At 51.4% G+C, this 24,782-nt stretch overlaps 2 protein-coding genes across 3 annotated transcripts in view; one reads left to right on the top strand and one right to left on the bottom strand.

The window, feature by feature from the left end:
- Nucleotides 1-4,276: 4,276 nt before the first annotated feature.
- On the top strand, nucleotides 4,277-7,443 carry DNPH1 (2'-deoxynucleoside 5'-phosphate N-hydrolase 1). The gene is made up of 4 exons (XM_025890323.2): nucleotides 4,277-4,494; nucleotides 6,667-6,735; nucleotides 6,902-7,012; nucleotides 7,190-7,443. Exons 1-4 carry the CDS (start codon nucleotides 4,299-4,301, stop codon nucleotides 7,303-7,305), a joined length of 492 nt encoding a protein of 163 aa, XP_025746108.1. The 5' UTR covers nucleotides 4,277-4,298; the 3' UTR covers nucleotides 7,306-7,443.
- Nucleotides 7,444-7,880: 437 nt separating this feature from the next.
- CUL9 (cullin 9) overlaps nucleotides 7,881-24,782 on the bottom strand; it is a 37,374-nt gene continuing 20,472 nt past the window's right edge. For both annotated transcript variants that reach the window (XM_025890321.2, XM_025890322.2), the window contains exons 27-41: nucleotides 18,893-19,038; nucleotides 18,614-18,743; nucleotides 18,267-18,466; nucleotides 17,554-17,804; nucleotides 16,187-16,532; nucleotides 11,703-11,843; nucleotides 11,373-11,537; nucleotides 10,984-11,147; nucleotides 10,569-10,662; nucleotides 10,040-10,114; nucleotides 9,811-9,921; nucleotides 9,544-9,661; nucleotides 9,021-9,154; nucleotides 8,301-8,374; nucleotides 7,881-8,207 (exon numbers count right to left, since the gene is read on the bottom strand). In XM_025890321.2, coding sequence (XP_025746106.1) covers nucleotides 8,018-8,207; nucleotides 8,301-8,374; nucleotides 9,021-9,154; nucleotides 9,544-9,661; nucleotides 9,811-9,921; nucleotides 10,040-10,114; nucleotides 10,569-10,662; nucleotides 10,984-11,147; nucleotides 11,373-11,537; nucleotides 11,703-11,843; nucleotides 16,187-16,532; nucleotides 17,554-17,804; nucleotides 18,267-18,466; nucleotides 18,614-18,743; nucleotides 18,893-19,038 — 2,339 coding nt within the window. In that variant the 3' untranslated portion in view covers nucleotides 7,881-8,017. The remainder of the gene's footprint in view (nucleotides 8,208-8,300; nucleotides 8,375-9,020; nucleotides 9,155-9,543; nucleotides 9,662-9,810; nucleotides 9,922-10,039; nucleotides 10,115-10,568; nucleotides 10,663-10,983; nucleotides 11,148-11,372; nucleotides 11,538-11,702; nucleotides 11,844-16,186; nucleotides 16,533-17,553; nucleotides 17,805-18,266; nucleotides 18,467-18,613; nucleotides 18,744-18,892; nucleotides 19,039-24,782) is intronic.

Genomic DNA, 24,782 nt, shown 5'->3' with positions numbered 1-24,782 from the left:
AAAATAAAATAAAATAAAAATACTCTCAAAAGACATATGAACCAATCACAACATGTGGACTTTATGTGGTTTCCACTTTAATTTTTTTAGTTATTTTTATTTCTTTAAAAGGTATATTTATTTACTTGAGAGAGAGAGAGAGGGAGTGCACACACACGAGGCAGGGAGCAGAGGGAGAAGAGAAGCAGACTCCCCGCCGATCACGGAGCCCAACGTGGGGCTTGATCTCAAGACCTGGGATCATGACCTGAGCTGAAGGCAGACACTTAACCGACTGAGCCACCCAGGCGTCCCATGGCTTCTGCTCTTAAACAAATAAACTGTAAACAAACATTTCTAAGACAACTGGAGATTTGAACCATGGTAGAATACTTGATGATGTTAAAAAATCTTGTTAAGTATTTTAGTTGGGATAATGGTATTTTGGTTACATTAAAAAAAAAAAAAGTATCCTGGGGCGCCTGGGTGGCTGTCGGTTAAGTGTCCGACTCTTGATTTTGGCTCAGGTCATGACCTCAGTGTTGTGAGATCGAGCCCAGTCAGGCCCTGTGCTAGGCGTGGAGCCTGCTTAAGATTCTCACTCTCCCTCAGGGCACCTGGGTGGCTCAGTTGGTTACCTGACTGCCTTTGGCTCAGGTCATGGTCCTGGAGTCCCAGGATCGAGTCCCGCATCGGGCTCCCTGCTCCGCAAGGAGTCTGCTTCTCCCTCTGCCCCTCCCCCCTCTTATGTGCTCTGTCTCAAATAAATAAATAAAATCTTTAAAAAAAAAGATTCTCTCAGGGCGCCTGGGTGGCTCAGTTGGTTAAGCGACTGCCTTCGGCTCAGGTCACGATCCTGGAGTCCCGGGATCGAGTCCCGCATCGGGCTCCCTGCTCGGCAGTGAGTCTGCTTCTCCTCCCTCCCCCCTCTCATGTGCTCTCTATCTCATTCTCTCTCTCAAATAAATAAATAAAATCTTTAAAAAAAAAAAAAAGATTCTCTCTCTCCCTCTTTCTCTGCCCCGCCCCTTAAAATAAATAAATAAATCTTTTATTTTTAATTTTTTTAAAAGATTTTTATTTATTTATTTGAGAGAGTGAGCAAGAGAGAGAGAGAGAGCACAAGACAGGGGGAGATGCAGAGAGAGAGGGAGAATCAGACTCCTCGCTGAGCCGGGAGCCCGATGCCCAATGCAGGGCTCAATTCCAGGACTCCAGGGTCATGACCTGAGTCGAGGGCAGACACTTAACTGACTGAGCCACCCAGGCGCCCCAACAAATAAATCTTTATTTTATTTATTTATTTATTTTTTTAAAAGATTTTATTTATTTATTCATGAGAGACAGAGGAGGAGAGAGAGAGAGAGAAGCAGAGGGAGAAGCAGGCTCCCAAGGAGCAGGGAGCCTGATGCGGGACTCGATCCCAGGACCCTGGGATCATGACCTGAGCCGAAGGCAGATGCTTAACCATCTGAGCCACCCAGGCACCCCAAATAAATCTTTAAAAAAAAATAAATGGAATTACAGGGCGCCTGGGTGGCTCAGTCAGTTAAGGGTCGGACTCTTGATTTCAGCTCAGGTCATGATCTCAGGGCTGTGAGATTGAGCCCCATGTCAGGCCCTCTGCTGGGCGGGGAACATTGCTTAAGATTCTCTCTCTCCAAACCATAAGAGACTCTTTTAGGAAGCAAACTGAGGGTTGCTGGAGGGGAGGAAGGAAGGGAGGTGGGGGGATGGGGTAATGGGGTGACGGACATTGGGGAGGGTATGTGTTGTAATGAGCACTGGGTATAAGACTGATGAATCACAGAACTGTACCCCTGAAACAACACATTATATGTTAATTAATTGAATTTAAATTTAAAAAATGTTCTCTCTCTTCCGCTACCCCTCCCCCAAGAGTGCTCTCTTTCTCTAAAAAAAAACTTACATAAAAAAATTCTTAATGAAATTATGCACTATGTATATAAGTTTGACATTGTCTGTAATGCAAACAATTCTGTGGAACTGAACAATGACATCATTTGTAGAGCACCTGGTGTTCTGTAAAGTGCTCTCACATACTTCATCAGAACCGCACCATACTCAAACAAACTGCGTAAGTAAGGCAGGAGAACATTTCTTACTTAGAGATGAGGAAACTGAGGCTCAGAGGCTTTAAGGGACCTGCTCAAGGTCACAGAGCTAGCAAGTAGTAACTTGTCTGACAAGTAGTTAATGGAATTAGGATTCCATACCGCCCCCCATCAGGCTGCCTCACTAGACTGTGCACCTGCTTTGCTTCCCCCATCCCACCCCTTAGTGCCCCAACCTTCCACCTCGGGCCTCTCTCCATGGAGCTGGAGGATCGCACCTGCAAGCCACGGCTAGCTCTGCATCCTCCCCCACCTGATAGGGACATAGAACCAATTTCAGGGTCTTGTTTGCCAGTCCTTCTACTCTTTCTCCTTCAGCCTGAGGTGGAAGGGGGATGCCAGCCACATCACCAGTGTGAGCCCTAAGGAGACAGAGGCTGGTTTACTTTCTTCAAGACACAGAGGCAGAAATAGGATGCTCTGTGTGTACATGTGTATGTGGGTCCCTCTCTGTGGGAAGAATGGAGGGAAGGCGTGAGCAAGGATAAGGAGGGTAGAGGAAGTTGCCCGTCAAGTCATCTGGCACTTGAGGTCTGGCACACAAGGCTTCTTTCCGAAAGATGCCTAAAGGTGTGTGTGTGGGGGGGGCTGGGGCCCTAGCGGACGGCTCTGCGTATATGTTTGCCCCATGGTCTGGGTACCTGTGGCTGGGCCCACCAGAGGACAGAGATATATCCTAAAATCTCTTTGCCTTCTCTTTGTGTCTTTGCATTTTTTTTTAGGTTTATTTATTTAAGTAATCTCTACACCCAGTGCTCGAACTCGCAACCCCGAGATCAAGAGTGGCATGCTCTTCCAACTGAGCGTGCCAGGCCCCCCTGTGCCTTTGCATTTTTATTTATTTTTTTAAGATTTATTTCTTTATTTAAGAGAGACAGTGTGTGCAAGCAAGCGAGGCCTGATCCCACGACCCTGAGATCATGACCTGAACCAAAATGAAGAGTCAGTCCCTCAACCGACTGAGCCACCCAGGCACCCTGTCTTTGTGTTTTTAAAAATTATTATTGTTGTCAGCCCTGTAACCCCATACCTTGGTATTTTATAGTTTTCATTCAGGAAGAATTCGGAAGGAAGCATGACAGAACTTTCCTCTAGGGAATGGGATTGGGGTCTCAGGACTCACTTTCCACTGAGTACTCTCTTGTTCCATCTGATTTTTTTTTTTGGTCCTATGTTTGTATATTTTCATCACATGATGAGGGGGAAATCATTGTTATTACCAGTGAACAATAGTGTGTTTGCCAACCTCCCTGAAGACCCTGCTTTTATCAGCCTACTATAGGGCTGAACAGATTACAAAGTGTTGGCAAATATAACTTCTCATCTGAATCCACTCATTCATTCAACAAATATTTGATAAATAGTTCCTATGTGTCCAGCACAGTTCTAGAAGCTAGGGATATAGCAGTGAACAAAACAGAGAAAAGTTCCTGCCCTCCTGGGGACTTACCTTCTACTGGGTATAGAAAGACAAACAACAATATTCATCAACATGGGCGCCTGGGTGGCTCAGTTGGTTAAGCGACTGCCTTCGGCTCAGGCCATGATCCTGGAGTTCCCGGGATCGAGTCCCGCATCGGGCCGCAGGCTCAGCAGGGAGTCTGCTTCTCCCTCTGACCCTACCCCTTTCATGCTCTCTCATAAATAAATAAAATCTTTTTAAAAAATTCATCAACATGCTAGGGAGAAGGCTAAAAGGTAAGGCAGGGGAGGGCAATAGGGAGGACTGCGAACAGGAGGCTGCCATGTTGAATAGGATGGTCAGGGAAGGTGACCTGTGAAGACTTGGAAGAGGTGAGGGAGTGCTCCGGGGAGCTGCCTGGGAGTAGAGGGTTCCAGGCTACAGCGAATGCAAAGGGCATGGCCAGCATGCTTGAGGAAAGCCAGCGTGGCTGCGGCGAGTGAGAGTAGTAGGAGGTGGGCTTAGGGAGGTGGCGTCACCAGAGGATACACCTGCGTCTAGCTGAGACGGGGAAGGCCCGGGCCCGAGGGGCGCAGGAGCGGGTGGGGTGTGGGCGACCAGCTGCAGGGACGAGATCCGGTCGTCAGCGTCCGGAGGCTAACGCCGGGCTCGCAGCTCGCCCCGCTCACTCGCAGGCACCTTCTCCCGGGGTCGGCCGAGTCACGTGACCGCGAGCGGGCGCCCCCTGGCGCCGGGAGGGGCGTGGCGGCGGCGGCGGTGGGATGGCGGCGGCGGCGGCGCCCGGAGCGCGGGAAAGCGGGGAGCCGGGCCAGCCGGGCCGCCGGGCCCTGTACTTCTGCGGGAGCGTCCGCGGCGGGCGCGAGGACCGGGCGCTGTACGGGCGGATCGTGTCGCGGCTGCGGCGCTTCGGGGCGGTGCTCACGGAGCACGTGGCGGCCGCCGAGCTGGGCGCGCGCGGTGAGGCGGGCGGCGGGGCGCGGTGAGGCGGGCCGGTCCCACCCGGCTACCGAGATTGCACTCCCCACCCCCGGCGGCGGCCGTCCCACAGCCGGCCGCGCGTCCCCCTGGCCCGGAGCCCGTCCCCTCCTGCCCAGCTGGGAAAGGGAGCCGGGGCTCGGACAGCGGGGGTCCCGGTGAGCTTGCGGGGGGGAGCCCGGTCTCCGCATTCAGTTGTTCTCTTGACCTTGGTTCTTTCCTAGAGAATTTTCTTCCCCTCTTTCCAGGGACGGAGCAGGGAGGAGCAGAATGGGAATGAATGGGGCAGCTGCAGTTCCCGCCTCACCCGCAGGCATCTGCTCCCCCACCTAAGACAAGAGTTTATCCTCCTGCTTCCCCCTTGGCGGTCAGGGTATCCGCCCTCTCTTGGACCCCGAGGACCCCAATTTTCACCACCACCATCTCTCTCATGCCCTCTCATCAGGCTGTTACTTCCTGGCTGCCGGGTCTTTCTAAAGCGCCGCTTTGATCAGTTTTGGTCTGGAATCTCCGCGCGTCTTCTAGTTTGAAAGTCGTGCTTGAACTCTTGTACTTCTGCTCAGAAAACCTTTAAGTGCTTTCCCCTCGCCAGCCCCAGGAGCGGATCCAGGGTTTGTGGGACCTAATGCAGTTTTGGAGACCTCTTTAAAAAGGTGTGATGTAGTTTTTGGAATGTTGGTGAGGTTGGAGTGCAGAGTCAGCGGCCAACAAGGAATTCTTGAAATGTCTTTGGTGCAGAAAGGTGATTTTATTAAAGCACGGGGACAGGTGCCCGTGGGCAGAAAGAGCTGCTGCCCTGGGGTTTTGAGGAGTGGCTGATTATATACTTGAGAGTTGGGGGAGGTAAGGAGAAAGGAAGGTGCCGGAGAGGACTCTGATGTTCTGAAGAAGATACTGGAGGCCTTGCCCTTGTCAGGCTAAGGTTGTTTCCCCTTTAGCAAAGCACTAAGACTGTTGGGAGCTTCCTGGAGGAACGTTATACCCTGCCTGCAAGTATTTGTCAATGGGCTGCAGGTTAAGGATATTTAATTTTTACCTGCATTTCCTTTACCTTTGTGTCCCACATCACTGTGGAGGGGAGGGTGATGCTAGGGCTCCAGGAAATGGAGTGATGGATCTCTGGAAGTTAGGTTATTGATACAAATGCTTTTTTCTTGTAAATCACTAAGACACTGGTAAACCAAGGGAAGGCTCCTGTCCTGCAGGACTGTGATCTCTATTAGTTCACCCTTTGTGTTTCCCTTCCCTTAGCTCTACCCAGAGCAGCCGGGAGTGCCTGGGGAAGGTCGTAGGGATCCCGCCTGGCAGTGGGGCAGGGGTTGCCCTGTGTCAGCTTGTGCTTTGTCCTCAGCTTACCTTCTGCTCCCTCATCAGATGAAATCACAAAGCGAAATTGCTAGGGCGCTGGAAGGGGCCTCAACAAGTGCCGGGCCCTGAAGCTTAAGGTTCGTTGGTTTCAGGGCAGGTCCTGTCCACGCCTCCACCCAGTGGTTCTGGAACTTTAGTGTGCTCGAATGTCATCTGAGGGAACTTATTTAAAATACAGGCTCTCATAGCAGTCTGGGGTGAAGGCTTAGGATGTATTTTTAACAAGCTCTCCAGGGATTCTGCTCTGATGCGGGCAGTAACATTTCATCAAGCCAGAACTGAGGGCCTTATCCTCTGACCCCAGGAAGAGCCCCCCCTCTACCTTCCTTCCCACCACCTCCTACTGGTCATGCATTGTATTCCTGCACTGGTGCTCGAAGTCTGGTGGGGCTCCCAATCGCCTGGAGACCTCCTGAGGCAGCCGGGCATCCTATCAAGCATATCAAGCGTTCAGCTGATGCGGCACCCACCAAAGCCTGTGAGCCGCTCAGCTAGGTTCTGGTGGTTCGTCCTCCTCTCCATCTCTGATCCCTGACCCACAGTGAGGGAACAGTCCTTCCCGTAGTCTCCTCTGTGCCCCTCATCTGGCCCTAATCACGCTCTCCTGGAAGTGTTCTTGTGGCTATATTCCATTTCATCCTTTCCCTGGGTCCTCAGAGGTCACCTGGCACGCCTTCCCCCCTCGCTGAGCAGGGCAGACAGAGGGGTGGCGAGGGCACAGGAGAGGTACTGAGTGCTGAGGACCAGGCAGGGGCTTGGCCTTGACCAGCTTTCCTTCCTCCACAGGGGAAGAGGCTGCTGGGGGTGACAGGCTCATCCATGAGCGGAACCTGGCCTGGCTGCAGCAGGCAGATGGTAAGTGGTCCCCCCTCCTACCCACAAACTTCTCTGGGATGTTAGATCCCCTGGACATGCCTGTCGTCCACATCAGGGAGGGAGTTCCCTTCTCGCCACGCCCAGACTCTGTCATCTGTCCCTTAACAAGCCCCAGATACTGAGCTGGTCTCTTGTTTCTTCCCAGTGGTGGTGGCAGAAGTGACCCAGCCATCGTTGGGTGTGGGCTATGAGCTGGGCCGGGCCGTGGCCCTCAATAAGCGGATCCTGTGCCTCTTCCGTCCGCAGTCTGGCCGAGGTGAGCACTAAGCCCTGGGGGGGGGGGCCCTCCTCCCACCCCAGCCTTCTGCAGACCCAGCCCTGGGGGGTGGGGGGGCTCAGGACAGTGCCCTATCCCCAAAACGGGACAGGGCAGGGAGCGGAGAGGGGAAGTGCGGATGGAAGTGGCACCTTCACCTCCCTCCGCCCTTCTCAGTGCTTTCAGCCATGATCCGGGGAGCAGCAGACGGCTCGAGGTTCCAGGTGTTGGACTACGAGGAGGGCCAGGTGGAGGCCATGCTGGATCAGTACTTTGAGGGTGACCCTTCCTAGCAGGTGGCTGCTGCCTCCCCTGACCCAGCTGCTTGATTTAACCCCACTTTGTTAATTCTTCTAATCCCAGACTCTGCCCTGGTACCCTTCCTACCTCTTCGCCCCATTACCAAATTAAAAGGTATGTTTAAAATTCTACCTATGTCGTCTCTATGAGTGATAGGGCGGGAGAGGTCCTCAGGAATATCTTTTTCTTTCCTGCTTCACTTCAAGATGTAGAGAGACCCGTTAACATTCTGTAGGCCCCCAAAAGAGAGTACTTCCTAACACCCTCAGACTCGTGCCAGGAATGTTCAAGAGTCTGGGAAAGGCTGGCCCGGAGGGTGGCCGTTTCTCGGTCTCCTCTGATGCTGGGTGGGGTTCCGGGACGCACGCGCAGGCCTGCACCTGGCCCTGGACCATGCGGACCTTTCATTTCCCGTTGTCCAGCTTAGGCCAGATGGGTCTGCTCTGGGCCTTCTCTGAGAGCACAAGTGTCCGGAGGTCTAAAAGGGAAGTGAAGAGTGAGGGGTGCGGGTATACAGAGGGAGCCGGGAGCTGACGTTAGCCCTTAGGAACGCAGCTGCGCAGCCTGCTTCCAGAGAAGGATGTGGAAAAAAGTTTATTCAGTAAACAGAAGGTACTGTAGACACTGGGGATCGCCTCCCCCGAAGACGGCAGGAAGGGGTGACCTCCCCGCCTCGGCCCCCAGGACTCCCCCGTGTCCCGCCCCTCAGTCGTAGGCCTCATCATCCTCCTCGTCACCGAAGAAGAAAGTGTCTCGGTCCAGGTTCTCAGACTCCTCGTCGTAGGAAAAGCTGTCGTTGTCCAGCTCCTCATCAAACTCGTCCTGCTGCCACTCGGGCACCTCCTCCTCCTCCTCCTCCTCCTCCTCCACCTCCATCCCAGAGGGGCCCTGGGGCCTGGGGAGGGTGGGCGGGAGGGTGCCACGCTCAGCCTGAGGCGAAGCCACGCATGTCCCACACCCTTGCGGGGGCTCTGCCCATCCTACTCACTGACTGCCAGGCACGTTGGATCCTTTCGCCTCTCGGGTCTCTAACGATGGGCTCTGCAGACCGACCCGGAAGTCCTGGCGAGGAGCCGGGGACATGTGGGAAGTCGGAGAGTAGAGGAGGGCCTGGGCCTCTGCCCAGCATTCCTTCACCCACCATTTCTCTGCCGGCCTCCTAGGTGCGGGGGGGCGGGGGGGGACCGGCAGAGATGCTCCTAGCTCTTCTCCCTCCCTCATCCTGGGACTCCACAGCCCCAAGCCTGCATGTCATGGAACTCCGGGGGACACGGGTCGTGCCAGCGAGGCACCCGGCCCTGTGCTTCAGGAGCTAACGGTGTATGTTCCTGTCCTGTCTACCCAAGTTACCTACTCCTCTGTAAGCTCCCCGAGGGCAGGACTCCTTGTTCAGACACAACATCAGTGTATCAGAGCTGGGAAGAACCCCAGTGGGTCCCCATCCCAACGTTCCTACTGGGGAAGTACGGAAAAGTTCCCCGAGTGATTCTGATGAGCAAGCATCTGGGCTAATACCCTTGATGCGGGCTGACTATTTTGTAGCACTTGCCAGGCGGTTAGGTGGCAGAGCCCCACCACATCCGGCAGGCCGGCCCAGGAGTTGGGGTGCACGCCCAGGTCTCCAAACAGCCGCCTTTCCTCTTGCACGCCCCCCCAGGGCAGGGGCTGTGCTGGGCCCAGGAGGCCCAGGGTCAGGCCGGCCACATACCTGGGTAGAATGCTGCAGGATAGCCAGCAGCCTCTCCTGGATCCTCCGGAGCAGCTCCAGGCCGGTGCTGAGGCAGTCAGCCCGCAGGAGGCGCAGGGACGAGGCCAGGTCTCCGCACCGCAGCAGCGCCTCCTCTGCAGAGGGGGCAGGGCACAGGGGCTCCCTTGCTCCGCTCCTTCCTTCCATCCCTCCCTTCAAACACCTACTGAACATATCTACCAAGTCCTACCCACACCTACCAGGCAGGGCTCTAGACTAGATATTCATTCTCATGGGGCCTCCATCCCAGTGGAGGGGGCAGATGGGAATCGAACAGGTCAGGTGAAGGCCTGTGCCCTTAGGCACCTACAGCAAGTACCACATACCTTCATACCTGAATTTTAAAAGGCTGGTCGCATAAGGCTGTGAAGGAGGAGGAGGACTGGGGTGGAGGTGCCACTTTGCCCACTGTTTGCTGGGAGGGGATGCCGTGGGGGTGGACAGGCAGGGGAAAGGAGTGTGCAAGCGGGGGACCAGGCCGCACCGAGGAGTATCTGCAGGGCATTGGTGTGCAGCTCCAGGTTCTCGGTCTGCTGCTCCACCACGTCCATGTACTCCGTGCCCTGGTTGTAGAAGCTGTACACGCAGGCGTAGGCCAGCACCTGCGGGAGCCCAAGTCAGCCTTTCCTTGCTGAGCCTTGGCACCAACCCGCTCCCCGCTGCCTCATTCCGTCCGTTCCTGAGGGTTAGAGGCCAGCAGCCGAGCCCGCCAGAACCCCTTGGTACATCCCCCCACCCCCGCCCCCACCACCTTGCGGGCCTGCTCCAGTCCCCGGCAGGCGTCACTGAGGAAGGTGAAGGATCTGGGGGGTGGCACCTCGTGGATGGCAGACACACGGTTCCGTAGGCTCACGGCGAACTCCTGTGCAGGGTGAGGCGGATCAGCGCCACCCACCCGATTCGGATCTGGGGCCCCTGCCCCGCCATCCACCCCAGCCCTCTGACCTCCTCACCCACACAACCGTTCCCTCCCAGCTCACCCGGGCCTGGTGATGGAAAGTACATCTCTCGTTATAGTCCTGAAACCGCTTCTCCTGGCGAGCTGCTCTGCTTACCTGGTAAGGACAGGTGGAGAGGGAGGGCTCTTGGGTGCTTTGCTGGGCAGGACGGGGCGAACACACAAGGCACCCCGCGTGTAGGCCTTCAGACTCTTCACCCAGACCTTTTCATTTAATCCTAACTCCATGAAGTAGGTCACATTACTCTCCCCCTGTGCAGGGGAGGATGCCGAGGCGTGGGCAAGGAAACTGGCCCAAAGCCACCTACTAAGCAGGGGTGCCAGGCTCTGACGCGAGGGACAGGCTCTGCTCTGCTCTGGCCTGGTGCCTCGGAGAATGCACACACCTCCCAGGACAGAACTCCCAGAGCCTAGAGGCCCAGGAGGCTTCTGTCTTCACATGGAGGCCCCGTCCCAAGAGCTCAGGACACAGAACCCTCCCTGCCCAGGCCTGCAGCCATGTCCCATCCTGACTGCCCTTGGGCCCTCCGGCCCCGGCCCCGGCCCCTTACCATGGCAGAGCAGTTGTAGTAGTCTTTGTGATTTGGCTTCCAGGGCTTGAGGCAGCGCCAGCAAAATCCGTGGTTGCATTTGGCACAGGTCATGCTATGGAGGAAGCTGGCTGGTGAGAGGGCTGGAGGCCCCACCGAACCCGCCCTGGCCCCTCTGGGCCCTGACAGTCTCTTTAACCTTACCAACCCCTAGTGAGCGCGCCCTCGCTTCCCACCCCATGTGGTGCAGACTTAAAAGCAGGGCAAGGAGCATTAAGGTGCAGGCGTCACCGGAGGGCGCCACGCTGGGGATAGTGAGTGATTGCCCTCCTTCGCCCAGCCATCTGGGAAGCCCCACGGGCCCTCCGCACCGCCAGGCCTCCCACCCTCTCCCATGCCCTCTGACCCCACCAATGCCCGCAGTAACCCCTCTTACTGCAGACACCCCTCGTTCTTCTCGATGGGAGCCTGGCAGCTGGGACAGCGCTTGGAGATGAGCTTGGCCAGGTGCTTGCTCTGGGCCTCCACGCTCATGCCGTCATAGTAGCCGCCATCGTCGACCCACTGGGACATGTGGCCACAGCTGGCAGGGTAGTGCGCCTAGAGAGGGGGCAGGGAGGTCACGGCTGAGCCCTGAGCCCTGGCCAAGGGTGGCGCCGCGGGTGTGCAAGGGAGGGAGGTCACATGTGGAGGACTGCATGGGGAGAAACAGAGCTCAACCCAGGGGCAGAGGGGAGGACAAGGCAGAGTGTGTGAGTGTGTGAGTGTGTGTGGGGGGGGTGCGGAGAGAGGTGCTGGCCGGGGCAGGGCTGGGCAGGCACCCACCTCAGGGAAACTACAGTTGAAGCAGGAGGCCCAGCCACACTTGGAGCAGGTGGTCCCACAGCCCAGGCCCTGGCGGCACAGGATGCGGTCGCAGCCCTGGGGGTTGGTGCACCAGGTCAGGTTGGAGCAGCTCTCCACATAGCCACGCAGGAGGGCTTTCTCGTACTGTGGGGGACATAGGCACCCCAGGTAAGGGCACGGCTCTTCAGGACACCACACCTCTGTAACCACCACCCCTCCCCTCCCCACCCCACCCTCTGCACGCCAGTCCACTCCCTGGGGCCTGTCCCTCCGGCTGCACGTGGCAGTCTCCCGCAGAAGAGGGGCTACCTTGGAAATGACGTCTGGTGAGGAGACAATGGCCCGGATAAAGGCTCCCGTGGGCTGCGCAGGGCAGTCAGCAATGGGGCAGGTGCAATTCAACACAAGGTTCTGCTCAATCCGAGTTGTCAGATACTCGTTCCAGCAAGACTGGGGTGGCGGGGGGGGAAGGAGAGGCTTCTCAGGGACAGTGGGGATGCAGTACAGGACGCCGGTGTCCTGGTAACCCACCTCGCACCCATCCCCAACAATATGGAAGGCCAGAAAAAAGCCTGCTCCGGAGCCACCTCAAAATGGATCCTAACCTTTCTGGCTTCTATGGGTTTTCCAGGGATTTGCCCAAATCACAGTTGCCTTCGAGAATGTGTGGGTCGGGATGGTGACCTCATTTTAATTATTGCTGGGATGGACATGGAGGGAACGGGTAAGAGAATCAAGAAAAAGGAGATGATTCAAGTGCTAAGAAAGATCTGGAGAAAGCAAGAAGGTCAGAGAGGGAGGCTTGGGGCAGTAGGGAGCCTTTTCCCCCACCCGGTGGCTGGCCTTGGATGCCGTGAACGCTGCTGTGGCCTCTCCTCCCAGCTCCATCTGCTCACCTGGTTCCTTCCTGGGTGCTCCCATCTCCCCAGACTCAGTCTCTTCACAAAACAGCCTCGCCCACTGCATCCCCCAACCCCAGTCACCGGTGTTGGAAGCCTCACATCTCTCGATCCTTTTCTAGCTCGCATGTCACTGCGCCACCCTAAACCAGGCCCTTATCCCCTCACCCCTAAATTGCAGCAAGAGCTTGTCCCCATAAATGGTCTTCCTACCCCAATCCCTCCTCCATGCAATCCACTTGGTTCAGGCGTGATCAGCAGCCTGAGCCTCCTAAAATACCCCATTAATGACTCCCTTCCTTCACACTGCCGACTGCAGAGCTTTCCAAGATGATGCGTCTAGACCCCGAGAGACTGCATGAATCCATATCAGTGGTACCAAAGCTCCAGGGTAAATGAAAAGTGCCTTACCAGACTATGTTTACTCAAAGCAAAGTACTAAACAGAACAAAACAAAACCCTTTTTATAGTGAAACAAACTCAGGTAAACTGGGAAGTTGAATGCAGAATTCCTGCATTTTTGAGATAAAACAGGAAACCGCTCCAAATTCAGACCACACACTCGCAGGCACACAGGGTCCCTTACGGCCTAGAGGCCAAAGGCTGGCCTCTCAGTTTGGAGCCCATCCCGCTTCCCTAAGGAGCCCCTCTGCTGTGGGCTTGTTCTAGCTTCTGCTGTCCTCCCTGTCTGGCCCACCTGGAATGCAGTCTCCAGCCTGTATTTCCCTCCTGCCCCTGCCAACCCTGCCTGTCATTCAAGGCTCACACACAAAAGCCTCCGGGGACAGGCCCAAGCCCCAGGATTTCCCTTCTCTGAGTTCTCTTGCATTTCGCTGTGCTGCTCAGCTGTGACTTATTCACAGGCTCCTCCTTGGCTGAGACTTGTCCAGTGAACCTGTTTTCCCCAGGCTCCCTGTTTCTACAACTCTGCAGGGGTATCTGTGCAGCTCGGCACCCTGGGCCTGCTTCTCTTTCCCTGCAGGATGCTAGCCAGGCCTCTCCACTTAATTCCAAATTCCCCTGTCCAGTCCCAGACAGGTGTCCAACAAGAAGTTCAAACCTCACATGGCCAGAACAGACTGAATTTCCCTTCGAAAACCTGCCCTCCACACTGAGCCCCAGCCCCCATCTTGCTCAAGTCAGGGATGACACATCTCATCCACCCAGATGCGCAGGTCAGAAGTCCAAGAAGCACCTTTGATTCCCTTGTCCTAAGTCCCCATTTTGGCTCTACTGAGCCCTGTCAGCTCTGCCTCCTGATACTATACCCCAACCCATCCACTTCTCTCTTCACTGCTGACCCTGGGCCAAACTCCCACCACCTCCTGGCTCTTGGTACAACAGTCTCCCGATGGATGCCCCTGCTTCCACGCTTGATTCGCCCAAGGCTTTTTTCCACACGCAGTGATCTTTTCAAAAATATAAATCAGATCCTTCCTATCACTCCCCTGCTTAACCCCACTGTGGCTTTCCGTAAAGTCCAGCACCGTCTGTCAATCCCAACCCAAATGGACCTCCGTCTCCCTCCCAAATCTCTCCCTCAGCTGTCCCACCACGTCACTGCTTTAGCCACCAGGCTCAGCTTCTTCACACTCACTGTCCCCTCTGTCTGCCACACTCTTCCCCTTGACTGTCACCTCCTCAGGATGGCCTTCCCTGACCTCCCCAATCTTAAGACTCTGACAGGCCCCTCCCCCAGTCCTCACCTCAGTCACTTCCTATGACGTGACCCTGTTGTATTTCCTTCCTGCACGTGTCATGAGAGCGTGAGCGAGGGCCCTGGGGCAAGACCGCCCAAGTCCAAATCCTGGCCTTGGGCAGGTGACTTCTCCGGGCACCTCCATCTGTCTCCAGCAAAATGGCGACAGTAAAAATACCTACCTCACACAACTACCATGGAAATTAAGCAAGGTAACGCATGTATCACAGCGGAACAGCCCAGAACGCGTCCCCCATAAGTATGAGCTGCTGGTATTATTAGCTCTTGGGTTATTTCTTGCTTGGATTTCCCCACCTCCTCCTACAGCAGCATCCAGTGCTGTGCACACAGTGAGTTCGTGACAAATATTAGTTGAATGATAAAGTGAAAGTGGAAAGGACATAATTAAGGACCTGGAAAAAGGGAGCACAGGCAACAGTGTGAGAAGAGTAAGCTGAAGCCAAGAAAAAGGGAGAGAGAAAAAGTACCCATATACATGCCAGGGGGAATCCCAGATCACCCACCCCTGTGGAGACGCTGCTGGCAGAGGCAGCTAGATTCATGGCAACAAGCATGCTTGTCCTGTTACGTTGAGGTATTTGGGCCTGGCACCAGTTCTAAGAGCTGTGAGGCAGGGAATATGCGACACTCAGCACCCCGGTTCCCTGTACCTTGGCCCCTCTCCGCCGTCACTGAGGACCACTCACTCCCCCATCTACAGCCTGCTCTGCTCCGCCTCACAGTGGCAACACCTGGCTTCCCATAATTCCCTCTACTTCTGCGCTATTCTCTGGTTTACACCACTTTTTTCATTTTTATACTCAATGAGAATATATGGTAAGTGCTGATGTTCTGAGATAAAGAGACTTGGTGATAAGAAAACCATAAACCTACTGTCATTACCAATTTAATAACACTTCTCATTTATAAAATGCCTTGATGTGTGGTTTACGTGTGTGCGTTATCTATCTACCTATCTGTTGTCCTCAAACTTGGCTGAACACTGGAATCACCTGAGTTTTTAAAACTCCAGATGCCTGTGGCACCTGGGTGGCTCAGTCAGTTAAGTGTCCGACTCTTGGTTTTGGCTCAGGTCATGAACTCAGGGTCGTGGGATCAGCCCTGCATGGAACTCTGTGCTCAGGGTGGAATCTGCTTGAGATTCTCTCTCTCCCTGTCCCTCTGCCCCTCCCCCTGCTTGCACTCTAAATAAATAAATAAATAAATAAATAAAATCTCAAAAAAAGAAAAATAGGAGCACCTGGGTGGCTCAGTCGGTTAAGCATCTGATTCTTGATTTTGGCTCAGGTCATGACCTCAGGGTCATAGGATGGAGCCCTGCATTGGGCTCTGTGCTCAGCATGGAGTCTGCCTGTTCCTCTCCCCCACACTCTTCTCTTTCTCAAATAAATAAAATCTTAAAAAATAATAAAATACGGGCTCCTGGGTGGCTCAGTCATTAAGCGTCTGCCTTCGGCTCAGGTCATGATCCCAGGGTCCTGGGATCGAGCCCCACATCGGGCTCCCTGCTCTGCCTGAAGCCTGCTTCTCCCTCTCCCACTCCCTCTGCTTGTGTTCCCTCTCTCAATGTGTCTCTCTCTGTCAAATAAATAAATAAAATCTTTAAAAATAAATAAATAAAATAAAAAATTTAAAAACGTAAAAAAAATAAAACTCCGGATGTCTAGATTTCATCTCGAGATTCTGATTTAATTGGTCTGGGTTACGGTTTGAGCATGAGGATTCTTTTTTTTTTTTTTTTTTTTAAGTGTGGGGGAAAGGGCAGAGGGAGAATCCCAAGCAGGCTTCACGCCCAGTATGGAGCCCAATGCAGGGTTCAGTCTCACAATCCTGAGATCATGACCTAAGCCAAAATCAAGAGTCGGATGCTTAACCGACTGAGGCACCCAAGCGCCCTGAGCATGAGGATTTTTTAAAGCTCCCAGTGATTATAATATGCAGCAAAGTTTTACAGCCACTGATGCATTATTGCTGGATCCTGACAACCAATCCCCAGATTGTTGAGGCTGGTGGCACCACTTACAGATGACAAAACCAGTTTGAGAGGGACTAAGTGGTCTGTCCAACATTGCCCCGGCTAGGAAATGGCAGTGCTGGGGTAGAACCCCAGAGCTGCCAGAGAACTGTGTTGAAGGTGGAAAGCCGGGGGCAGGCGAGAAGCAGGCGGGCCTCACCTTACAGCAGTAGTGCATGCAGCAGAGGGAAGGCAAGTCATCGTCGGGCTCCAGGGGGCTGACACACACAGGGCAGTGGTCGGGGCGGGAAGGGGCGGCCCGGGCCTGGGGGACGCACAGCCCAGCCGCCAACAACAGGGGTTCGGGGTCATCGCTGTAGCTCTGCAGCAGCTGTTCAGCACCCCAGTGGGAATGAGCCAAAAGGTGCTGAGCCACATCTGGCTCTAGGTTCAGCGTCTCCTGCACCTGCCGTACTGTCTGCTCCATCAACCCTTCGACCTCCTGGGGGCTCATGGTGCGGCCTGCAGGCAGCTGGAGAGATGCCAAGGCAACTACAGCTTCTGGGCTTGAGGGGGAGAGAAGAGGCAGCAATCAGTCTCCCTGCCCTGCTTATCTACTAAACAAACCCCACCCCGGCCCTCAGCTCCCCATTTGTGCACCCCTGCTTGTGTGTGCTTAACCAGCCTCAGAATGACCACCCAAACCCACTGTCAGAGCACGCCTCTCCACAGAAGCATCTGTAAGTGAGGGTTGGGGCTGGCTGTCACTGTGATTTCGGGCACTCCAGGAATCTGGTGGGCAGGGATCAGGATGCTAAGTGTGCACAGGATCCCCACCGTGGATGGGATAATCCCACTGTAAACCCCACCCCAAACACCAGCAGTCCATCTGGTGAGAAACTGGAGTCTGCAGCCTCACTACTCAAAGTATGGGCCAAGGACCAGCAGCCTGAGTACCACAGGGAGCTCTACTGACTCAGGATCTGCTTTTTAATGAGATTCCCACCCTCACCCCGTAATGTGTATGCAAATGATTCCTCTAGAGAACTCACTTTACACACGGTGCTGAAACATACTTCTCGTGAATTGGATGTGACGGGGCAAGCTTTAGGGTGCCAGCTAATTAGGGGGATCCTATGGAAAATTCCTCTGTGGAACACGCTTCTTGAAAACTAGAGTTTGTACATTTCATGGAGCAGAGTGCGTCATCAGCACTCAGTACATATCTGTATGGTATTTCATTTTTGCTTAGAACGAGAGGCGTCTATACAGGAGCTTATGTGTCTGGGTCCCTTGCCTAAGGGTTGGCTCTCGGGGGATGGGGACAGCAAGGCCCCCAATTAGGAAGGCAGAGAAAGGAGTGCCAGTGCTGACAAGGTAATGAGGACTAGCAAAGGGGGAAAAATAACAGAGGCAGGGAAAATGGGGTATGACAAAGAGAAAAACGAAGCGTCTTTCCACAAAAGAGCCTAACTTTGGCACTAAACCTCCTCCTGTGTCACTGCAGCACCACCTGTCCTGGGGAGCCCGACCCTCCCTACTGGCTTGGAGCCCCTGCAGCTGGGGAACAGGACCGAGGATGGCTACCTAGGCTTGGAGGTCTTGGTGGTCTGGTTGCCACAGAAGGGGACCTCTGCCTGACCCCGGCAAGGCCCCGTAGGCTCTGGGGTGGCATACATCAGGATCTGGGGCCGGTCGTCGCGCCGTTCCACGTAGCCCTGGCCCAGGAGGTGGAGGATGCAAGAAAGGACATCTGTACTGGTACAGGCCACGCCTCCTGCAACAGTGCGGCCCAGGCTTCCAGGGGGATTTGGACCCTTCTGCCAGGCCTCCAGCACCTGGATGGGAGAAGAGGAAACAGGCAAACCATTTTTACCTAGAGGAGCTAGCCTGCCTGGGTTCAATGCTCAGCTCTTCCACTTACTAGCTGTGTGACTATGGATGCGTTACTAACTCTCATGCCTCACTTTTCTTCTCTGTCAAACGGGAATAACAGTAAATAATAATAATAACAGTAGTAATACCACCACCCTCACTTATCCCATAAGACTGTTGTGCAGATTAAATGACTTAATCATGCAAACTTTTGGAATAGGGCCTGGCACATGGTGAACACTCATGTCTCATCTCTACTTTCTAACTAAGTGCCCTGTCAGGAAGAGAAAACCCAGATGCAAATGTCACCCTATGAGGTCTTGTACTGAGTATGTTTACCTTCCCTTGTGATGATCCCTGGCTCTAAGCCCCAACCCTGAGCCTGACTCTCTCCCTCCCTTAACTTCACGGTCCCCTTGGCCTACCAGACAAACCAGCTGATCGATATGGAGGCCCTTTTCCCCATGGGCTTTGAGAATACGGACAAGAAGACAGCTCAAGAGGTTCCTCTTCTGTTCCAGAGTTCGGCCCTCATCCTTCTCGACATTCAGGTACGTCTGGGGAGGTATCAGCCACAGGGCCTCCCCAGAGCGCTGAGACCCAGGCGTCCGAAGCCGCAGCACACCTGGAACTCACTCCCAGTCAGCACCCGAGGAGGGGAAGGGAGAGGTGAATGGTGGCAAAGGGGAGCCCATTCATTCCCTACCGCACGCCCACCATGAGCGCCCCACCCTGTAGGAGCAGCAGCACAGCCCAGCCCCTGCTGACCTACCCCTGTGTGGAAAGCCCTGACCCTCATGCAGGGTCAAAGGGCCACTGTCTGAGGTGAGGGGCAGAAGTGCCTGGAGCAGTAGTTCTGGGGTGAGGTCAGAATTCTTCAGCAGGGTCTCTACAGACACCTCCTGGTGAAGAGAAACGGGGCCAGTCAGGAGTAGATAGTCAGGGGAAAGGAAAATAAGAGGGGGGAAGGATGGAAGAAGGGGCACAGTTTAGGAGAACAGTGATAGACAGGGGGAAGAGAAGAGAGAGAGAGGCTGAGGAGCTGAGGCACCTCTGTCTGATTGAAATGCAACAGCAACCACATCTGCACGGTGGACACATGCAGGGTCTGGTCCCCAAACTGCAGCTCAGCCCGGCCCAGCCACGTCCACTGCAGCCGCCGATGGGGTCCCACGTCCAGGACTGGATGATTCTGACCTGGGAAAGCATGGAATAGAAGAGACAAAGAGCAGGGGAAGTGAGGGGGCTAGAGGCTGAGGCCAGGGTGTACTATTAGTCAAGCTTTGCTCCTGCTGATCTCTGTGGGGAGGAGGGTCCCCACAGAAGTGACTTGTCAGGCTTCCAGAGCTCAGCCTCCTCTGTTTCTGCCTCCCTGGTGAGGGGAGGAGCCACAAGTATCTGGGAGCCCACCCTGTGCCTCGCCCCACACCAGGCAGGTTCCATGAAAGAAACACCAGAGAGAAGAGACCTGGGTTTTGCCCTCAAGGAGCTGACGGTTTTTAAAGACCCACTAGGCTGCGTCTCTTCCTCCTCCTGTGTCACAACTCAGGCAAGATGAGCCTGGATGTTCACTCATACTAGAAAGCAAGGATGCTGTCAAAGGCAGAGAATATCAAAAGGAGACAATCTGAGAGGTGCTCTCTGGCCAAAGATGGGACAGTTTGAACATCAAGAAGATAACATCTGCGCTGGATTGAAACACATGAAATATTTTAAAATGTATGAGTTCATAATGACATATTTTTTTTAAAAAGACCACATTGGTTATCTCTTTGGAGGATGCTGGAGGAACTGGTTGAAAATAAGGGGGAAGCGGAGAGAATCAAGCCTTTCCAGTATAAACCGTACCTCAGTGTGACCAAAAAGTTGCCGAGAGGAAGTTTCTCTTCAAAGAGAAAATGCTCCAGCTGATATGTGAAGAAGGTATGACAAAACTAGAATGGCGCAATCTGTCTGCCCTAATGAAATAACAGAGCTAAGCAATGGTAATGAGTGACCGCCTCGTGAACAGCTGACAGGAAATTATATAATGTACAGATCAGACTTGCAACACTGAAATCCACTGACCCATCTTACAACATCCCAGAGACAGGTGGAAGTACACATTACCACCTATGAAGTGCTCTTGCCCCAGAAATCACACCCAAATCGGAATCAACTTCCATATCTAAGTATCTGTTTTCCGGAAATGAAAGAGACAGAGGAACAGGCCAGAGGACACCATGTGGATACGATCAACAAAATCCGGCCTGTGCACAACTCTGTGTGGCGAACAATCCAGTTTCCTCCACAGACAATTTTAAGGGGGCAAAAACAGAAAGCAGGACCTATAGATTAATGGAGACGGAAGATAGAGCTCAATCAAATGCAAGGTGTGGGCTTTGTGTGGATCCCCAATAAGCAAAAAACTAATTTTGGAAACTTGAGAAAATGGGGGAAATATGGACACTTTGCCGTTTGATATTAGGAACTGTTATTAATTTCTCAAAGTTTGATCACTGTAGTGTCCTTGCTTTTAAAAATAAAATCCTTAATCTTTTAAATTGTAGACCTGGGGAAAGTGGGTGGGGGTACAGAAGAAATGAGACTGGCCATGAACTGACCCATGTTGGTACACAGGAGTTTATTCTACCTTTTTTTTTTTTCCTTTAAGATTTATTTATTTATTTGACAGGGAGAGAGAGTGCGCACAGAGGAAAGGGAGAGCAGACTCCCCGCTGAGCAGGGCGTCCGATACGGGGCTCGATCCCAGGACCCTGGGATCACGACCTGAGCTGAAGGCAGATGCTTAACTGACTGAGCTGCCCAGGCGCCCCACATTCTGTCTACTTTTGTGTACATCTGAAATTTATCATAATAAAAAATTTTTAAATGAGAGTGAAGGTAAGCCACTCTCTAAAACTGATAAAGTTTTCCACCAATACTCCCTCAATGAAGAGACTTCTAAAGGATATACTTAAGGAGACTGAACTCAGAAAGAAGGATCAACATGCAAAAAGATTAGTGATGGAAGCAACTAGTATGATAGCAAATCTAAACATCAACTGAATAAGACAATAATAATAATGACTCTTTAGAAAGTAGGGAAAAAAAAGATAATCCTAAAGTATCAAACAATAACAATTAAGATGGGAGTGAGAACTGCAGTTAAGACTTTCTATGGTTCTGGGACGTCCAGGTGGCTCAGTCAGTTAAGTGTCTGCCCTCGGCTCAGGTCATGATCCCAGGGGCCCAGGACTGAGTCCCTCATCTGGCTCTCAGCTCAGCAGGGAGCCTGCTTCTCCCTCTCACTCTCTCTCAAATAAATAAATAAAATCTTCTTTTTTTAAAGATTTTCTTTATTTATTCATGAGAGACAGAGAGAGAGAGAGAGAGAGAGAGGCAGAGGGAGAAGCAGGCTCCCAAGGAGCAGGGAGCCCGATGCGGAACTCGATCCCAGGACCCCGGGATCATGACCTGAGCCGAAGGCAGACGCTTAACCATCTGAGCCACCCAGGCGCCCCTACATAAATAAAATCTTAAAAAAAAGATTTTCTATGGTCCTTTTATTGCTCAGGAAGGTGGGAGAGTGATATTAACAAGTCAAACATACAGGTTACAAACATTAGGGTAATCAACTATGAAAACAGAATGCGTGACTTCCCAAACTGGTAGAGACAAAGAGAGGAATTAAAGAAGATCAATCCAAAAGAAGAGAAAAAAATGCACAAAACCTAAGGTAGAAACATATCTATAAAGGTGTTCAATTTATTATTCTTCTTTTAACTGTACATGTGTTTTATATATTCTTCTGTGTATACGAACTAAAATTTAAAATTATAAGGTAAACTAAAATGTAAGAGTTTAGCAATAAAAGCCAAATATATCATTTACTCATACTAATTATAAACAGGCTAAGATTGACAACTCAAAAGGAGAGATTGTTAGGTTGAATAACAAACAAATGCTAGGTATTTATAAGACACCTGCCTAAAATAAGAGGCAAGGACAAAAGTAAATGATACTGGGGGAAATTCTGATGAGAGCAGAATATAGGCATCGTTTGGAAGTATCTCCCCAACAGACTTCTTATTAATAGTGGCAAGGGGAAAATATTAACTATACAGTGGGAAATCAAACTACCTCTTGATCAGGTTGTCAAAAATCACATCACAAAAGAGGAGCAGATGGAAATTGTGTGCTTCCAAATGAAACACGCAGAGGACATGATGTCACTTACTTAGGATTCTGGCCCAGAATGTATCACCTGAATCTAATTATGAGGAAATGTACAAATTTAAAATGAAAAACGTTTAGAAAATTTTAAATGGCTATATTCTCCAAGGGTGTTAATATTGTAAAAAACAAAAAAAGGCTAAGGAATTGTTCCACATTAAGGAGACTAAAGACATGACAACTAAATATAATAGATGATCCTAGACTGGATACTGTCCTGGACTAAAAAAATAACAGACATTATGGAGTCACTTGACAAAATCGGAACGTGGAAAACAGATTTAAAGTATTACACCAGGGCGCCTGGGTGGCTCAGTTGGTTAAGCGACTGCCTTCGGCTCAGGTCATGATCCTGGAGTCCCGGGATCGAGTCCCACATCGGGCTCCCTGCTCAGCAGGGAGTCTGCTTCTCCCTCTGACCTTTCCGCCTCTCATGTGTTCTCTCTCTCTCTCTCATTCTCGTTCTCTCAAATAATAAATAAAATCTTTAAAAAAAAATAAAAAAAAAATTAAAAAAAATAAAGTATTACACCAATGTTAAATTTTTGAAACTGATAAATGAACTATTATTATGTAAGAGAGTACCATGATTCTTAGAAAATATATATCCAAGTATTTAGAGGCAACGGGCCAGCATATATACAATTTACTCTCAGTGGTCCAGGGGGGAAAAATGTGTGTGTGTGTGTGTGTGTGTGTGTATGCACACACACAAATACACATTTTATAAATGCATATATACACAAAGAGCAAATGCTAAAAGCAAACACGGCAAAATGTTAACAAAAGGTAAACTTGCATAAAGAGTATGTGCGTTCCTGGGGCGGCTGGGTGGCTCAGTCAAGTGTCTGCCTTTGGCTCAGGTCATGATCTCCGCTACTCAGCCGGGCGTCTGCTCCTCCCTCTGCCTCCCTCTGCCCCTCACTCATCTTGTGCTTGCTCTCTCCCTCTCAGATAAAGTCTTTAAAAAAAAAAAAAGTATGTGAGTGTTCTTTGTATTATTCTTACCATTTTTTCTGTAAATTTGAAATTATTTCCAGATAAAAAAAAACTTTAAGTAAAAGGATAACTGAATTGTCCACCTAAAATGGTTAAAATGGAAGAGCACCTGGCTGGCTCAGTCAGTGGAGCATATGACTTTTGAACTCAGGGTTGTAAGTCGAGCCCCACATTGGGTGTAGAGATCACTTAAAAATAAAATCTTAAAAAATGGTTAAAATGGCAAATTTTATATTCATCTTTCACCACAATAAAAGAAACCCAAAAGAATTATCATTCTCCCCTGACAAGGTAAAAGGATAGAAAGATATTCTGAAAAAACCCTAACCAAAGAAAGCTGGTATATTATTAACACCAGACAAAAATAGACTTTGAGAGAAAAAGCTTTACTAGAAAGAAAGAAGGTCATTTCATAATAATAAAGTTTAATTAAAATTTTAAACCTGCATAGTCCATTATGGTAGCCCATGTGGGTATTTAAACTGGTTAAAGTAAATAAAATTAAACACTCAATTCCTCAGTCGAACCAGTCACATTTCAGTAGCCACAAATGGCCATCATACTGAAGAGTGCAGAAAATAACTTTTCCATCACTGCAGAAAGTTCTACTGGACAGCACTGTTAAATGATTTGAAACTTTTATCTAAACTTTATTTTATTTTTTAAGATATTTTATTTATTTACTTGAGAGAGAGAGAGAGAGAGGGAATGGTGTGTTGGTGGGAAGGAGTAGAGGGAGAGGGACAAGCAGACTCCCCCCTGAGCACGAAGCCCAACACAGGGCTTGATCCCATGACCCCAAGATCATGACTTAAGCCAAAACCAGGAGTTGGATGCCTAACTGACTAGGCCATCCAGGCGCCTCTATCTAAACTTTAATTTTGAGAGAGAGAGAGACAGTGCAAGCTTGCAGTGGGTGGGGGGTGGCAGTGGGAGAGAGAGAATCCTAAGCAGACTCCGCGCCCAGCACGGAGCCCAAAGAGTGGCTCAATCTCACAACCCTAAGATCATGAACTAAGACAAAATCAAGAGTTCAGATGCTTAACCAACTGAGCCACCCACCAGGTACTTCTAAACTTTTATCTAACAACACAGTCAAAAAATACATAAAGCAATGCTGACCTGATGAAAAGTTTAAAAATTCACTATCAGGGTGCCTGGGTGGCTCACTCGGTTAAGCGGCTGCCTTCAGCTTAGGTTATGATCCCAGGGTCCTGAGATCGAGCCCTAAGTCAGGGCGGGGGGGGGGGGGGCCCGCCCAGCCGGGGGGCTGGTTTTCCCTCTGCCTCTCCCCCTAGGTCATACTTGCACACTCTCTCTCTCAAATAAATAATCTTTTTAAAATTCACTATCATAATGATAGATCTTAATACACCTCTCTCAGTAATAGATCAAGCAAACAAAAATGAGTAAGGTTACAGTAAATTTGAAGAACACAATGAACAAAGGCAATTTAGTGGAATGTGTGTAAAAGCCTTTAAACAGCAGCTGAAGAATACACATTCTTCTTAATTACACATGAACACTTAAAAAATCTGACCATCTACTAGGCCATAAAGGAAGTCTCAAGACATTGCAAAGATTCAGAACCAAAGAAACCATGTTCTTTATCCACAGTGGAATGAGGTCTAAAATCTAAAACAAAAACACAACTTAACGAAGAAAAACTGGTTTGGGAATTTTAAAAATAGACTTCTAAAAAAGTAATAGATCAAAGCAGAAATAAT

Source organism: Callorhinus ursinus, unplaced genomic scaffold, assembly GCF_003265705.2.
Source record: "Callorhinus ursinus isolate GAN/ISIS: 27379988/994484 unplaced genomic scaffold, GSC_fseal_2.0 scaffold22, whole genome shotgun sequence".
NCBI classification, from domain to species: Eukaryota; Metazoa; Chordata; class Mammalia; order Carnivora; family Otariidae; genus Callorhinus; species Callorhinus ursinus.
This window is presented reverse-complemented; position numbering and strand designations above follow the sequence as displayed.

What these genes read in the sequence shown, in the direction of transcription:
- DNPH1 (XM_025890323.2), top strand. Translation starts at nt 4,299, where the DNA reads ATGGCGGCGGCGGCGGCGCCCGGAGCGCGGGAAAGCGGGGAGCCGGGC. An exon ending in CTGGCTGCAGCAGGCAGATG is followed by an intron (nt 6,736 to 6,901) that starts GTAAGTGGTCCC and finishes GTTTCTTCCCAG; the next exon opens with TGGTGGTGGCAGAAGTGACC. An exon ending in CCGTCCGCAGTCTGGCCGAG is followed by an intron (nt 7,013 to 7,189) that starts GTGAGCACTAAG and finishes CGCCCTTCTCAG; the next exon opens with TGCTTTCAGCCATGATCCGG.